At 40.1% G+C, this 14,510-nt stretch overlaps 1 protein-coding gene across 2 annotated transcripts in view; it reads right to left on the bottom strand.

The window, feature by feature from the left end:
* Window positions 1-14,069, bottom strand: part of LOC115604123 (amine oxidase [flavin-containing] B-like) — a 54,429-nt gene extending 40,360 nt beyond the window's left edge. Inside the window, exon 1 of one of the 2 annotated variants that reach the window (XM_030476884.1) lies at window positions 13,920-14,069. In XM_030476884.1, coding sequence (XP_030332744.1) covers window positions 13,920-13,965 — 46 coding nt within the window. In that variant the 5' untranslated portion in view covers window positions 13,966-14,069. The remainder of the gene's footprint in view (window positions 1-13,919) is intronic. The other variant, XM_030476885.1, reaches the window with a different exon arrangement.
* Window positions 14,070-14,510: the final 441 nt, after the last annotated feature.

The following is a 14,510-nucleotide window of genomic DNA, read 5'->3' as shown; positions in this document are numbered from 1 at the left end:
AAGAGAACAAACAATTCAGATTTTTAATTTTTTTTTAAGGGAAAAATCTTAAATTTCTGTCCTAAGGCAAAATCCAAACTCACATTTGAATTGACAAATGTGACAAGAGTCAGGTTTTTCATCTGGCTCCCATGTATTATGGGCTACAATGAAGCCCTCCAACCAAACATCTCTGGCTATCTAAAAAAAACATTTTAAAGTAAATTTTTAAAAATCTGATTGAGATTTTGTAACACCAGCCTGATTCTGCTGGAATCAGCAAATTTACTGAGATACCCTTTTAACCTTAACATTTCCACAAAAATTTCTCTAGAAAGGACACAATTGGAAGTTGCATGTCCTATATGTCTCTAAACAATACTTGTGTCTTCTTCCATCTAGGTTTGCTTTTGTTTGCTTGTTTTTTCCATAGAATATTTCTGTCATTCTCTGGATGGCTAGACAACCTGGAATTCCTGAAGTTCCTGATGTAATTTCTCTGTATTATTCATCACTTTATCATGTTCCCCCATATTTATTACCTCCCTTCTAAGAACAAAAGAAAAAATATCTTATATATGTAATCATAAAACCACCTACGAATTCTAAATTCTAATACATGCGGGGAGCAAAGAAAGAGCCTCTAAGCTACTAGCATTCATTTAACATCTTCTAAGATGGCTGTCAAAAAATTGTTTACTTTATAACCTTAAATTTTTTTCTCCCTAACTAAACTTTCATGTTGAACAAGAAGAAAGGCCTCCATCATACTGTATTAACTTGCAGGTCTTACTGCAGAACTTACATGTCTCACACCTCGACTTCCTCAGATGCATGACATTTGCTGGTATTTATTTCTCCTCCTCTATATTTATTTATTTTTACACTAAAGAGATGTTTACAAAGTACTTCCCAGGGGAGTTTTAGTGTTTGTAACAGATGCCAGGCAGTGGGGCTCTGTATACAAACATTGGCTATACATGTAGATTAGAAACATCCAACCCTTGAAAGAGGTACAGAACTGATTTTTACTTTTGTTGTGCCTTCACAACTTGGACAGTCATGTGTGAACAAGCTCTATACTGGCTCGGTTAACTGCTGACAGCATCCTTCTTGATATCATGTGTTCAAGCAGGAGCTAACACCTTGTTTTCCCAGTGTACTTGCAAGAGCAGCAGCTGCACTGCCAGTCATCCTCCAAGCAGCCAGCAATGTCTGCATGAGAAGTGGCTGCTGTACCATACCTTGTAAATAAAGCCAAAACTGACAAGCTTCCTGAGGACTTCTTCCTCGCTCTCAACCTGTTCAGCCACATCTAAATCACTGTCTGCAGAGACATCAGGTAACAGATGCTCCTCTACCCTGAGCAGTGAGCAGAACAGCCTGCAGCACTGGAGTCTGAGCCTGACCACTGTAATGAGTCCAGGACAGTAAACAAACATAGCACAAGGCTCAACAGGAAGATCTGTCACAAAATGAACCCTGGAAATGGCATATACTTAGCCTACAGAACAAGCACAGTCCTCTGCCCTGGGGTTAATGGAGAAATTGTGGCATGTAAAAATGTTTCACAAGACTGATAGCAAGAAAAGGAAACATACCATAATTCATTATACACAAACAACTAAGGGTTACATTCAGGGTCACTAAGGTAAATGAAATCAAGTATTTCTTAACATAAGCATTCAAAAATATTAGTCGAACCGCCTTTGCCCGTGGACTTTTAACATCTTGAAGCTATTATCTTAGAAATCGTGAAATTCTTCTTGATCTTAGTCTCATTTTGACCAGAGGGATCAGGAATTTAATTTCTTAATGAAAGTGATGAGTCTCACAAAAATCACAAAACCTGAAGCAGCTGAAATGTTAAAAAACCCCAGCAAATCTGTCTAAAACCACAAAAAGTTACAGAAGCTGGTATTGCTGGGGGATCATGTGAAACAACTTCCCTCACTATTAGATGTCTTCATACAGCAACCCTTACCTACCACCTCTGATGCTTAGAAATACATGCAAAATGCATACAGCAAATAAATGAGCTTGGCCAAACTGCTGCACTGTACCTAGAGAAACAAAACCCATCTGTCTTGACACTGCAGAACTTTTGAGGAAAACCCCTTTGTTAGTGGTCAACACAGTTGCATTGTTTGACCCCGAGAAATGGGAAGAAATAAAGAGGAATATGCCCCAAGCAGTTGAGGTAAATTGTGGGGGAAGCAGAAAAAACACTCCTTTAACCAGGAATATTTTCTGGATAAGTTTCTAGCATCTAAAAAATAGATAAGCTAATGAAAGAATCCTGGTTGATGTTGCTTATGCCAAATAACTTTAAAATTCAAATAAAAACCCTCCTTGTTTATAGGCAGTGTTCTCTGAACTCCTTTTAAGAGATATCACAAAACCATCTAGTTAGTTCGATGCCATTAGTGTAATACAGTTTGCATTCTGTTGCGATACTGAGGGGATGAAGGGCAGAACCAAAGAAAAGGCATGTTACTATCTCGCAGCTAAGCAGCTATTTTGCACTGGTGGCTTTTCTTCTTCAAGTCTTACACGGTTTCTTTATTGAATTACTGTGTTAGAAACCGCAATTTAATAGCATTGGTTTTGTTTGTGTTGCTCTAATGAACACAATCCAATTACTGCTCTGCCACCGAGAGATTGAACCTGGCACTGGTCACCTTTACCTCTGTCACTCATCATTAGCCAGCTAAGATGTTTTAATTGAAATAATGGCTTAAGACAATAATGCCTGTAAGGCATTATAGATAAAGATTGTAAGCAAAATAAAAACTAAAACAACAACAAAAAAGCAAAATCAACATTTGCTCGGGGTCTGAGTTAAGATGGTATAGGCATTTTTTGTAACTTTCTTCACATTATGGAAAGGTCAAGGGATTTTGCTCTGGAGAACAATACCATCCCTTTATAAATTGAAGGGACATGCTCAGAGTTATAATGGGAGCACTACAACAGAGATAGCTAATTGCACAGTGCCTGAAACTCCGTTCACATCAGGCTGGCACACTGCTATCAAAAATGGAGAACATGAACAATAGTTAATATTCCTGCTTCGTTGCTTTCTTAGTCCTGTGCAAAACAAGGTACACAGCATCAAGACTGCTCCAAGAGTTGTCTAGGTGACAACACTCTTTAAAAGCAAAGGACTACAAGAACAAGATAGTGCAAACCAACAATACCTTTTATTAACTTAGCCCTTCACCTACAGCCATATGCTTTCAGAGTGAAGGTAAGCTTTTAATTTCTATAATTTGGGCCACCGTTACAAAGGTACTTTAGATATCTGACTCAATCTCATGAAAGAAAGACAAAAATATTGTTCAGAACCTAAAAACATGGTAGAGCTGGGTCTCTAAATTGTCACTCTTGGTTATTCTCACTGTCTTACTTTCATGTGCTGAACAGTACAGCAAAAGGTATCAAAGCAACTCTTTTTTGATGCAAGTTTTGACCATGGAGGAAAAGACTCTCTCTTCCTAAGCTGTACCACCGAGTAGCAATGAATGCAAACTATCACTCACCTACAACATTAGAGAACTTAAAAAATTATAAAATAGTAAAATTAGTTTCAGAAGCTCCAAGGATCAAAAGAAGGCATATCAATCTGCCTATCTGCTTAAATGTACATTTATTTACAGTATTTGTACAAAGGACAGAACATTTCTGCCTAGGATATGGTACTCCATGAGCAAATATGATTTATTTCTGTTAGTATTTCATTGCCTAGCCAAGGCAAGGCAATGCATTTTTTTGTCTGAGTGCTGGTTCTGTAACCTTGTCACCGAGATCAGTATGAGCATCTCCATGAGTTAAGTGACTCTACACGAGCATAAACTCAAGTTCCATCTTTCTGTGTGTGATCTCTTCTCTCTGGCAGTGCTCCTAGATGATTCATCCACAGTGCAAGGAGCAGTATTTATTAAGCAGAATTCTTAAAACCGACATTACAAACAAAGTCTACATTTGTCCCAGGCATCACACCCAGTTAAGTGATACAGAGCCTAGCCAGTTATAAGTGAGACCACCAAAGGGGTGGTGCCTTAAACTCAAGCCCTGCCAAGCATGGCATGAAGACAGCTTCCTGCGTTTGGATGGAAACCCAGCACCTTCAGTGTGTTGGCACCCAGGACCAAGTGCTGTATCCACAGTAGTTCTGCCCTTGCCCAGGACTTCCCTTTAGTTTCCATTGCATTTTTACATTTGAAGTGTCCAATGAAACTTTAGATTGACAAAACTGGGCACACCAGCATTTCAAAGGATGAGTATTTCTAGTATCAATCATTTACTCTGTATTTTGTTCATTTTAAGGACTTGTCACATCTTACACATAGAGCGGTACACCCATTCAGTGCCCACCTCACATTTCGACCAGAAGCCTGTTTCTAGGCTCCAGTCAGGTTTAAAAAGAAAACCTGACAAATCAAACCAAACCAACCAAACAAACCCCACAGAAACCCCGACAACACATTCTGCATGTCCTTTGTTATGGCTCCATGATATATTGATGAGTTAAAGTTAATTGCATTATTATAATTCTAATCTCTACTCCAAAATTATCTCACACTTCTAATCTCAGCGCCTCCTTTGCTTATCATCCCTTTCTGCTATTTACAACCTAGGCTGCCTCTAAGTATGACAGAGGGAAGAAACAAAGGAGATACAGAGAACTGAAAGACAAGGTAGCACTACAACAAACATACCGTAGCATTGGAACAAACAAAGCTTAGCACACTGAGCTGGCTGAGACATTATAGGGGTAGTTTACTAAAAGCATCCTTTTAGGGATTACTATTATGAAGAGATACACAAATAAATAAAAAGCCAGCCTGAAGAAAAGTTTTGCCTTCCATACACAGCAGTGTGGGAAAAAAAGGCCAAGCTATATCTGGAAAATTTTGCAAAATTATGCAACAGTTGCCTCAGAAGAGAAATGCTCATCTGTTTTGCTAAATCTTGCATGTTCTCGAGCAAAAAAAATTTTTTTGATTATTTTGAGACCCCTGAGGAAAGTAAATGCTCAAAATACATGATCAAATAGCAGACATGAACTTAAAAAAATAAACAGACTATCATTCTCATATCTTGACATTGCAGAGTAACACGTAATTTCCCAGATTTCTCAGTATCTGGCAACTCACAGGCATCCATCTAGAGAAGGTCACTTCTCATGGCAGCTAGCAAAGCCCTCAGCAGAGCCACCATGTTGCCATTCCATGTGTATCCATTTTGTTCCATGTTTTCCTTGATCTTCAGCTAACTATTTTCACCCAGTTACACCTAATAATTAGGGATTTATACTGAGCCTATCTCGGTGTCACTTTCAAATACCTACCAAGCCATGTCCCAGTGACTCTCTGGAAATTCCTATCTTCATCATAGCACACATATACAAGGTAAGTGTACACACACATGCACACACAGGCTAGACACTACCAGCGTGTAAAGCTTACAAGGATTTGTGAACATTTTATCTATTTGAACAACTGAAAAATGAAGATGAATGTTACCACTTCCCAGCATCCTGTATAATCACTTTTCATGTCAGCCAGCTCTTTGCTGATATCCCAGAAAGACCACTTCATCTCTTGATAGCCAGCTCAGGATGAACTATTCTCTGGCTGAGATACCAAAGGCTGAGAACACAGGTGTCATCCAGAGAAGCCCAAAAGGGAACAACTAAATAAGAAGATTTTCAAGTGAGTGTCTTCCCTCCATCTCTAGGTGCAGGCAGGGGAAGCTTAAGCCAAACAGCTCACAAAAAGGTTAGTGTAAGGAAAGAAAAAATAGTACTGTTAGGTTTCTACCATTCTGATAAAATGCAGGCGAAAAAGAAAAAAGGTGAGGAAAAGCGAAATATCTAAAGTGTAAAATAAAGCAATTTACACTCTTTCCTCATTTGTGCTCACTATTTAGCATAACTCACTGATTCAGACCCTGGCTAAACTAGCCTTATAAAAAAATAACTCATATTGGAACAAAAGAGGTGTCTTGCTCCAGTATTTAATATGTTCAAACACAGATCTATCACTCAAGCAAACAGGATGCAAGTTTATATGCAAGCTATCCAGGTAATCATGATGCACAGTATGAAGCGGCTGTTTGCTCAGCTGTTGCCATGTGCAGTCAACCAAATAGACTGCATTAAATGCTTCACATATGAATTATACCATCAAATTAAAGACCAGCTGGCTGGGAGGCAGGAGGCTACAAAGGCACCTTTCCTCCACCCCCTCCCCCATACACCCAGCTGAGTTATATGGTAGCTACTGAAAAATGTGAAGAAGTTGAATAGTACAAAGTAGTATTTGCAAGATGAACAGGTTTCAAATAACCTAAGCCTCGTAACTGCAAGATGCCAGAAGCTCAAACAAATCACAGCCAAATGAATCACAGCCAGACTCTTCAGTGTTAAGCCAGTGATAAAAATTAGCACATCTAGGATGTATTTTGCCATTTACACCAGTTATCAGAAGTAGCTCACTAGGTCTCAAACTCTCTGGAGTGGACTACCCTGTCTTCTGGTCATAGTAACAGTTTGTGGAGCAAACAGTTTCTATGAGACTCCACACTGACATTACTAGTAAACAAGCTGTTCAAACAAAAAACTGTCAAGACAGAAAAGGTTGTGCTAGATACAAGTGCATGGGTGGGTTATTTAAAATTATGTTAGAAATTAATGGTTTAAATACCAACGTGCTGTCATGCACTCTCATTGACCACTGAAATCAGCAAAAAAACTTTAAATGAGGATCATGCAACACTACAAAATCATAAACCTTGGATGCAAATCAGTCCATAAGGAAATGAAGCCAGTCAATTAGATGAACAATCATATTTTTTTAAACCATCTCACAAGGCAGCAGGAAGCTTTATATCTGACTTAAGTTTACAATGATGAAACAGCTTATCAGCCCAGAAGGAAAATCGTGTTAAGTTCAAAAATGGCTACATAAAAATTAAACTATTGAAACTGTAATGAGATTAATGGAATTTCCTCAAGGATTGAAGTCCAGCTGAAGTTCTGGAGTCCTCAGCACAGGAAAGACATGGACCTGTTGGAGCAAGTACAGAGGAGGGCCACAAAAATGACCAGAGGGAAGGAACACCTCTTCTATAAGAACAGGCTGAAAGAGTCCAGGTTGTTCAGTCTGGAGAAGAGAAGGCTCTAGGGAGACCTTAGAGCAGCCTTCCATTATGTAAAGGGAACTTTACGTACTGGAAGATGAGGACAAATATTTAGCGGGGCATGTTATGTTTTGACAAGGGATAATGGTTTTAAACTAAAAGAGGGTAGATTTAGGCTTAATATAAAGAAGAAATTCTTTACAATGAGGATGGTGACACACTAGCACAGGTTGCCGAGAGAAGTGGTAGATGCCTCCTCCCTGGAAGCATTCAAGGTCAGGCTAGACAGGGCTCCAAGCGACCTGATCTAGTTGAACATGTCCCTGCTCATTACAAAGGAATTGGACTATATGATCTTTAAAGGTGCCATCCAACCCAAACTATTCTATGATTCTATGCCTGATGACTGATTTAAGAAACATAAGTGACAGCTCTAAGAGCATCAAGACACATTCTCTGTAAAGGAAACTAAAGGAAAGTCTTCAATCCACTATGGCATTGCTCAGCACATTATTATAACCATGGTAAACTTCACCATTGTATCAGCGCACTCTGTGCAGTAGCTGCTACAGAACTGAGATAAAGCACAAATGCAAGCCACTCCTGTTCTGGGAAAGGGTGGTGAGAATATGGCTTTTTATCTTCAAATAACAGAATTACTTAGCCACAGTTGTCCCTTGTGGTACAGCGAATGAAACTGTGCCAGTGGGAAATATGCCAACACGACCCAGATTGCTTACATACAGAACAGTAACTTCTGAAGAAGAAAAGCTTTCTCAATTGACTAAATTATGCATAAGACCTAATTCATTGTCATTAACTGCTGTGTGAGATACGTAAATATAAAACAAACTCTCTGCTAGTTTATGATACTACAAGCAGTGCTGGAAGTTTAGCTCTGGGACTATCAGGGCTGTGTAAGGCAGCCTGAGCAGCATGGGCTACTTACGCAGTACAAACATGCCTGCTTAGCTTTTTGCCACAGTTCTCCACCTTCTGATAAGACTGCCTCCACTCCTCAGTTGCCCTTAAGTCCTCATGTACTCCTGAGATCCTGTTGGACAGCCTGAATTCTCCCAGGATGAAGCCAGAGCAGTGGGCTGCTCCTCACAGCCTCTGGACTGTGGTCACCAGCATTTGACCCAGACTTGTATCACTGCGGCAACTGACATCTTGCTATTTGCTGGATACTGACACTCCGGTCACTTGCTACAGCGGGGGAACCATGCTGAATCATGTGCCTTTAAAATTACCCCATCCTTGATGCTGCCAAGGAGTAAAATGAGCAAATAAAAATTCACAAGTACACACAATGTGATCTTTTGGCAATCTTGATGTTACAAGAATATTAAAGAAAGGAAAAAAGTAGGCAAGAAGATGTAGAGGATGAAGACACAGGATGCAGGTGCTCATCTGTGGTCAGGATGACCAAGTAAACTATTTTGAACGGTATCTTCACGAAAAAAGAGCACAGAATTGAAATGCTTACTCTTTCCATGTTACTACCTTTGATCTGCAAAACTAAAAGTACCCCAAGACAGAAAATATGCAGTGTCTGAGTTAGCAAATAGTGCAGAAGGGCAGAACCGCTGAGTGTAACAGTTCTACTTTGAATACTCAGTATCCCTACTATATTCATGAAAGGGGCTTTGTTTCAGACAAGCTCTTGCATGGTCCTACAGGCTCATAAGGTGAGCTCCTAGAGCATGTCTTACCTTCCAGTCTCATACAAAAAGTTATCCAATGCATATGCTCTGAGCCTGCTCTTTGGTGCACACCACAGAGAAGTAAGTAGGGTCAAACAGATTTACTTAAGGTACACACTTGATCTGAACCAATATATTAATACAGATGAATACCTACCACCATATGCAGCGTGATTAGGTTCTAGTCAAGTGCTAGTCTAGACTGAAAAATCTAACAAACTAAAAGCACCACTGCAGGTGGTTGTCCAAGTAAACAATGCACTGAACTTCCTTACAAAGAATGTTCAGCCTCTCCTGCGTTTAATCTTGTTTGTAAAAAAGAAAATAAAAAATAAAATATGCAATTCAGCAGTACAGGATAGAACCCTGTGGACTTTGCAGTTTGTAACCCCGACATCAGCTTCTACACACAAACTTGGATTCTCCATCAGTTATTTCCATAACACTAAAGAATCCCTTGCCCAAAGTTTTGGCACCCTAACTTACCTTTTCTGCACTTTCCAGGGTGGTTTTCACATTTTGTTGAACAGACTGAATGAACTTTCTCTAATACCACCCTTTCGTAATGATTAAATAAGCTAATGTAAAAGCTTTCCTTAATGATGCATTGCTCTGAGCCTTGGGAGATGAGATGGCTCCTGCAGGTAGACTCAAAAGCTTCTTATCGAATTAACTTTCAGACCAATTAGGAGTGAATCACAATCATTGAATCAGTCAGTGAACTACAAGCACTGTCCCTGCTGCCTAGGCTACCAAAATATTTCAAACCATTATGCAGCTGCTTTCTGTTCTGTTTACTGTGAATTGCCAAGTGGTTTTGCGAAATATCTAGAAGTCAAATAGCAGGCTCCACCTAATTGCCTCAGACTCCTTTGGAGTAGCCATGAGAGTAGTTGATACAAAAGGACGAATTCCCTGATGGCAGATACAGATGACCAAGAATGTGAATTAAGAGCTTCATCATGTCAACTGACAGGGACATGGATTCCCTTTGCTGGCATGCATCCCAGAGAGGTTGGTATTGCTTGTGAGGGTCATAGTCCTCCCACAGATGGACTCCATTTCATCACACACAGCTATTTCATTCATGCCATGTTTTGTTTTGGTCTGGGGTTTTTTCCTCTCCAAATGGGCATCTAGTGTAGGACTCCAAAAACAGTGTCTTGTTTGGCAAACTATCTTTTCAAATTAGGAGTACTATGACACTATAAATTACTATTAGAGAGCAAAAAGAAACAAGTAACTAGTGGAGATTGTGTGTCTCATGTATACTTTTCTTACAACAACTCCTAGTTTTGTTTTGAAAAATAATTTTGCCCTCAATTTCAGTCTATTCTAAAACAGATGGAACATCTTCAGATAACAGCCCCCAGAGCACCTGATCTGCTTTGGGTTTTTGTTTTGTTTTGTTTCTTTTAGAGTAATTTGAAACTGGCTGACAGATGCAGTGAGAGCTGCTGTAATTACACATAGTATTAGATCACCATATAAATAGAAAGCAAGGCTTAAGAAGAAGAGTACAGAGCACAGTGGTGTCTCAATAATGCAAGAACAGGTATCTAAATATTTTAAAATCCTAAGATAAAATATTTCTATTGAAATGTTAAAGTAGGTTTTGGTTTACCATAATTAAGAAAAGGCTTCACCTTCAGATTAAGGAAAAAAAAAATAAGAAATCAATTAACCTCACTTTGATTGTAAAATCTGTGCACCAGGAATTTAAGAGCAGCATTTTCTCAAGTAAGAGTGGTGGTCAGCATTAGGATAAAATCTGATAACTTGTTTAAAAACAAAACAAGGAAACAGGTTCCCATAGCAAAAGCAGGGACCAGAAGGCACTTTTGAAAACAGGTGGAGGAAGTTTTTAAATGAAACTTCTGAACAAATTCCAAAATTTGATTTTAAGAAAGTTTCTGTCATCGGTGTCTCAATTAAGAAGATAAGCAAGTTTGACCCATAACCTCATAGTTCTCTCACAGTCGCTTCCACCCCTTGCTTGAGGAGCAAACAGAAGAACCTGTCACGATGCAAGTTCCGGCTCTATGAGGACATTTTATATTTCTGATCTAAACATTCTTTAATAGCAGGCACGCCACACAGTGTTTTCATACATACATTGTTAAGTTAGGAAATTTTTCTTTTAAAGTATTCCTTTTTAATCTACACTTTTCACAAAAATTTCAAGGACTTCAGTAGATGTTTTAGCCATAAAACAGAATCTACTCCTTAGTAAATCTTCCTTGTTCCTCAAAGGTTATCATCTGTTGAGATGACTTGAGATCTTCAGAGAAGCCACAGACCTTTTCTTTTTAGACTTCAAAGAAATTAATGAAGACTAATTTAGAGGAGATTTTCATTACATAACACTTAAATTAGCCAGTTCTTTAATTTTATTCTTTGCTTTTCAACAAACCTGCAATAAAGGACACTGAAAATGATTCAGCAAAGGAAGTGGTATCTTCAGATAAAACATCGGCCCCTTCAGAGGAGAACAGTGATTCTCAGGGTTGTGAAGGTCTCTACACTGCTATTCCATTATCAGGTTCTTTTACTCTTTAAATTTTAGACCCTACTAATTAAATCTGGGTAAAAAGATGGGCAGAACTGCTGCCAAAGAGAGTAAAAGCACTGCAAAGGGACAGCTTGCATTAACCTATAAGAAATAGGTGAGTGACATCTCTGCAACATGTTTGCTCACATCAACACAGCAACTCTTTACTTATTTTGCAATTACCTGCTTTGCTTTTGTCTGTAGCAGATAACTCAAGCACACCTGAATGCTACGAGCACTTTCTGCTGTTTTACAGCTGTGCACTGACTCATGCCTTCCTCACCTAAAGGCAGTAGTCATAGAGTCTCAGTTGGCTGCACCTCAGGAGGCTCAAAACCAGTGACTTTCTGAAGAAATGCACATCAAATCTGGAGCAACAACAAACCTGGTCTCTGAGGAGTGACACATTTTAAAAATCATATACTTTATTCTCCAGTGGACAGAAGAAATCTCTGCAGCAGTTTCACACATCAGCAGGAGTTATCAATCTAAGCAAGGATATTCAAAACTACAGCTTCAACACCTGGCTGCAAGGTCAATGATATACAGAGAAACATGGGGGCAGAAGACAGAGGTGAATCAGGAGCAGTACACAGTAGTGAAAGGAAAGTGACTGAAGAGAGCTGCTTAGTCATTAGCAGTTTTTGTGTGCATAATTTTCCAGTCTCTGTGGCCTCTCCCGACTTTCTCCAGACAGGAGAAAAGTTGCTACTGCATGAAACCAGAGTGCTTTGGTGAGGATTTGGTGTAAAAGGAAGTAAATAGAAAACTGGTTCCCTACACACCCCCTGCCACTTGCTGCTGTTCGCAGGTAGCAAAAGTGAAGTGCATGATTTAACACAGTATAGCACTGCTTCTCTGCTCCAACTGCTCCTTTGGAAAAACATGTGGGCTGTGCAGATCTGCCATGAAAATATTCCCATGGCAACCATGAAAGATAAGGGTATGTTAAAAGCTGTTACACTAACTCCTTCACTCCAACTCATTCAATAGAGGGAAGGTAGCACTACTGCTGTATAGAAACACGCCACTGGAAGTGTTTTCACTAAGAAAGCATGACTAGATAGTTACCACTGGTTAATTTTTGTACTTGACTTCCACTGCAAAACACAGCACAAATTAAAAGTTAGCCATAACAGAATCAACTGTGCTTCATAGAAAAGTGATCGTTAATTTTTGCTAATTGCATAAACATACTTGAATTCAATAATTATTCAGCAGTTTGTTATTAGAGAATCATCCTTAGGAAATAACGCTAATGATTTTCTTCACTGCATTTTGTATCTTATTTGAATTGCACGCTGCACACTTTAATATAATGGTTAAACAGACATTTAGAATTATATATAAGTAGTGAAAATTAAAAGCCATGTAAAAAAAAGGATTAACAAAATCATGTTTTGTCACACATCTTGAGTAATTTGTTTGCAGTTTGGCAAGAGATGTTACTTGGATCTGTGGCCGTATGCATACTCATTATAGAATCATAGTATCATTTAGTTGGAAAAGACCTTTCAGATGCACTGAGGAGATTAACATACAGCACAGGAGTTATCACACTACATACCTTCCAACACTAAAAAAAACCAAAAGACAACTGTTTAACATGTCAAAGGCAAAAAAAAAAAAAAAAAAAAATCTATTGCACATAGACAATTTATTCGGCACATGTATCTTAGAACAAAACATGAGAGAGATTCACTCCAGCCAGACACAGAGGTGTTCTAGCCAGGATTAGGTTAAGAACAGCAGATTGCCACTCAGTGCAAGACACCTTCCAGACCTGCTGTCCATATATTCTATATATGAGAACCATAAAAAATAATCGATAAATAATAAATTAAAAATAAACATATTATTAAATTAATAAAATATCTAAATTATAATAAAATAATAAAATCATAATGCAATAATATGGTAAAAATAACATACAAATTCCAAAAATAATAAGATTAAAAAATTATATTAAGAAATAATTAAACAATGAAACAACGGTAACAAAATCATAAAAATAAACCAAGAAATAAGATTAAAATAAATAAAAATCGATAAATTGAAAATTAATAAAAATAAAAAATTGAAAATTTATAAAATAAAAATTATTTACTTTAATAAGAAATAATAAATTAAGAATAAAGTAAAAATTAATAACATTAAGCCTTGTTTAAATAAAAATTAATAAAATTAATACTAATTGACATCAGATGAAGTGTAAGAAAATCAAAACCAATACAATACTGCCTGCTCCATGTGGCATTCAACCCCCGTTACGGGGACTCCACTCCGCCAGCTTTACGAGCCGGTCGGGACGCGCTCGCACCTTTCGCTCAGGCCGAGAAGGAGGATGAGGGAAGCGACAGCGCAGCTTCTCCCCCGCCACACCGGTACCGCCGCCTCCCCCGGCCGGGCGGGCAGGCCGACGGCTCTGCGGGGCGCAGGCACTCAGGCACACTGCGCCCCGGCTGCTGCCGCCACCCCGCCCGGGCTCGGAACCCAAGGGGCTGACAGCACCTCCCGCCCCGTGCCGCCGGACCCACCTGAGATGCCGCCCCCGACCACGACCACATCGTATTTCTGAGCCATGTCACTGCGCTGGACACCGGCCGCTCACTCCCTCCCTCCCGCAGCTCCAACCCGACTCTGGCGTCCCCCCGCGGACACCGCCCCGCCCCGCCCCGCCTCGCCCCGCCTCGGCTGTGGGCGCCGCCTCACGCCGCCCGTGCGAGGGCCGAGGGCTGGCGGCGACGCGCACCGGCAACTGTGCGTCGGGGGCGACAAGGGCTCCTGCTGAGGGAGGGGCCGTCGACCCTCCTCGCATCGGCCTCACTGACCCACAGCGAGAGCCGTGCTGTTGCTATTTTCTCTCCTACCTCCCAGGGGGTTTGGGAAGGGAGCGTGCCCATGGCTGAGGAGCACAGCCCCCGGTTGAGGAGCGCAGCCGCGAGGCGCAGCAGCCGAGCGCTCGCTGCCCTCCACTTCCCCAAAGCCACGGAAATATTGGAGTCTACTTCTGTACCCTTTGCAGCCACCCCGGGGCTGCCAGAGAGGACGTGTGGCTGGTGAGGCTGGCGGTATGGACTCTGGAAAGACCAATTAGTGGTTTCCTTGAGAGCCCCTCAAAATGAGCA

This window comes from Strigops habroptila, chromosome 2, assembly GCF_004027225.2.
Source record: "Strigops habroptila isolate Jane chromosome 2, bStrHab1.2.pri, whole genome shotgun sequence".
Taxonomy (NCBI): domain Eukaryota; kingdom Metazoa; phylum Chordata; class Aves; order Psittaciformes; family Psittacidae; genus Strigops; species Strigops habroptila.
This window is presented reverse-complemented; position numbering and strand designations above follow the sequence as displayed.